The sequence below is a fragment of the Sceloporus undulatus genome, chromosome 2 (assembly GCF_019175285.1).
Source record: "Sceloporus undulatus isolate JIND9_A2432 ecotype Alabama chromosome 2, SceUnd_v1.1, whole genome shotgun sequence".
Taxonomy (NCBI): Eukaryota; Metazoa; Chordata; class Lepidosauria; order Squamata; family Phrynosomatidae; genus Sceloporus; species Sceloporus undulatus.
In genome coordinates, this window is record NC_056523.1 from 193,161,204 (window position 1) to 193,163,199 (window position 1,996).

Sequence of the window (1,996 nt, forward strand, 5' to 3'; positions counted from 1 at the left end):
ATAAAGCAGCTAGCTATTGTGATTATGGAGCATTGACACTAATGGCTATAGAAAGCAAGCTCCTTTAGAGATAGGAATGCTCTCTAGGGGTGCTAGTTAAGCTAAGTTAGAACAGAAGGAGCACAACTAAATTAGTTTCACTTTTGGAACAGCAGTATAATAAGAATAATTTAAAAAGTCAAAATGAAGAGGTAGAGTGATCTGTGAGGATATCAGTCTATTTTTAACAGAGTTTAGGATAAGTGAATAACACATGAGAAGATTTTAAGTCACTGAAACATTATTTAAGTCTATCCCTGTTGCTGTTTCTAAGTGTGCATCTACACTGTAGAAATTATGCAGTTTGCTAACACTTTAAGTGCTATAACTCCATCCTATGGAATCGTGAGACTTGTAGTTTCACATGGGTTTTAGCCTTCTCTGCCACACTGGTGTCTCACAAAACTACAAATCCCAGGATTCTGTGGGATGGAGCCATGGCAGTTAAAATCATTATTTGTACAGTGCAGATGTGTTTCCAACACCAGGTTCAGAGCTGAGCAAGATACTTTAAAGAAGAATGAAGGTATTGGTATGATGAACCCATCTGTAATTGAGCAGTGGTAATAGCATGTGTCCCAATGCTTCCTTCTAGCAATAATCAATTATACTGTAGATGATTTCAGCATTTCATATTCTTCTTAAAATAAACCTTCCAAACTTTGACTTGCCTACGCATCTTGATTTGCCAATCATAGTTTCTAGATCCCAGGTTCTGTCCTCTGAATCTCAGGTTTTGACCCCTGTTAGCCTGGTGTTATTTGGGAGTCTTCCCATACCAAATTCAACCAAAGGGGTACTTCCAGATGTAGCTTTTGTTATGTAATCCCTGAGCCTCATTAACTAAACTTCACAGGAGCTAAATCCAGGCTGTGACATCTTCTACTTTTAGGCCACCTGTATTTCTCCCCTTTTTACTTCCATTGCTTTTAAAATATATTAGAGAAAAATCAATTAAAGAGGAGAAGACTGCAATGCTTTTTGACTTGTCGAGCTAGAAACCCTTTATCCAGAAGCACCCAATGCCACACAGAGTTGTCTAGACAGCTTTGCAGCCAAATGATTCCTTGCCTTTATCACAACTTAAATTAAATCTCCCTGAATTCAGATTGGTTTAGCTGTTGTCAAGGAAAGGCCGACCCTAGTTTGCCTTACTTTATGGGGTCAAACTTTTCCCCTCTCCCTTTTTATCAGTGACACCATGGATGAAGATGATGACCTCTATGACTGTGTGGAGAATGAGGAGGCGGAAGGGGATGAGATTTACCAGGACTTGATGAGATCAGAGCCATGTGTCATGCCAGTAAGTGGCTAGTAGCTGATATTTGATTAGTTAATTTATTGTAAAAAAAGACTTGATGTGGAACCATTTTTTTTCAACCATGTAGCCAAAGATAAGCATTGTATCATTTATCACTTCTTGTGAGATCAGATTAGTGTCTATTTTTATCAGTTTCCTTAACTATGGGCTTCTCTAAGTAGTTCATGGAATTTGTTGCTGTGGTTCTCGGGTTTTAAATAAAATATCCAAACAATGCTTCTGTTTTCCCAGACTAATTTTTGGCAATTCCCACTACCAGCTGCAATATTTTATTCCCATCCTCCAGTGATTCTATTTCTTTTTAATTCCAAAATGTATCAGAATAATATGCTCCCTTCTCTTCCCCAGTTAATGCAGTTAAAATACACTAATACAGCTAAAATAGAGGGGCCAAGTAGGATAGGCCAGTTTCCATGTGGGACACCTGGCCCATTAAGATAGTAACAGTTTAAGGCATGGGGGCTACTGAGTGAGCTTGGATCTGAACATGGCACAGTGCTTCTTTGGATAACATGGTTCTCCATTGTATTCCGTGACAACAGAGGATGACTGAACTGGATAAAAGGAAATGCTGCCTTCAAGAGATCCAACAAACAGAGGAGAAATACACAAGCACACTAGAATCTATTCATCAGG

At 38.7% G+C, this 1,996-nt stretch overlaps 1 protein-coding gene across 1 annotated transcript in view; it reads right to left on the minus strand.

The window, feature by feature from the left end:
* The window catches only part of VAV1 (vav guanine nucleotide exchange factor 1), a 33,173-nt gene extending 32,455 nt beyond the window's left edge, over window positions 1-718 (minus strand). The window contains exon 1 of the mRNA XM_042447650.1: window positions 711-718. Coding sequence (XP_042303584.1) covers window positions 711-718 — 8 coding nt within the window. The remainder of the gene's footprint in view (window positions 1-710) is intronic.
* Between the last annotated feature and the right edge of the window lie 1,278 nt (window positions 719-1,996).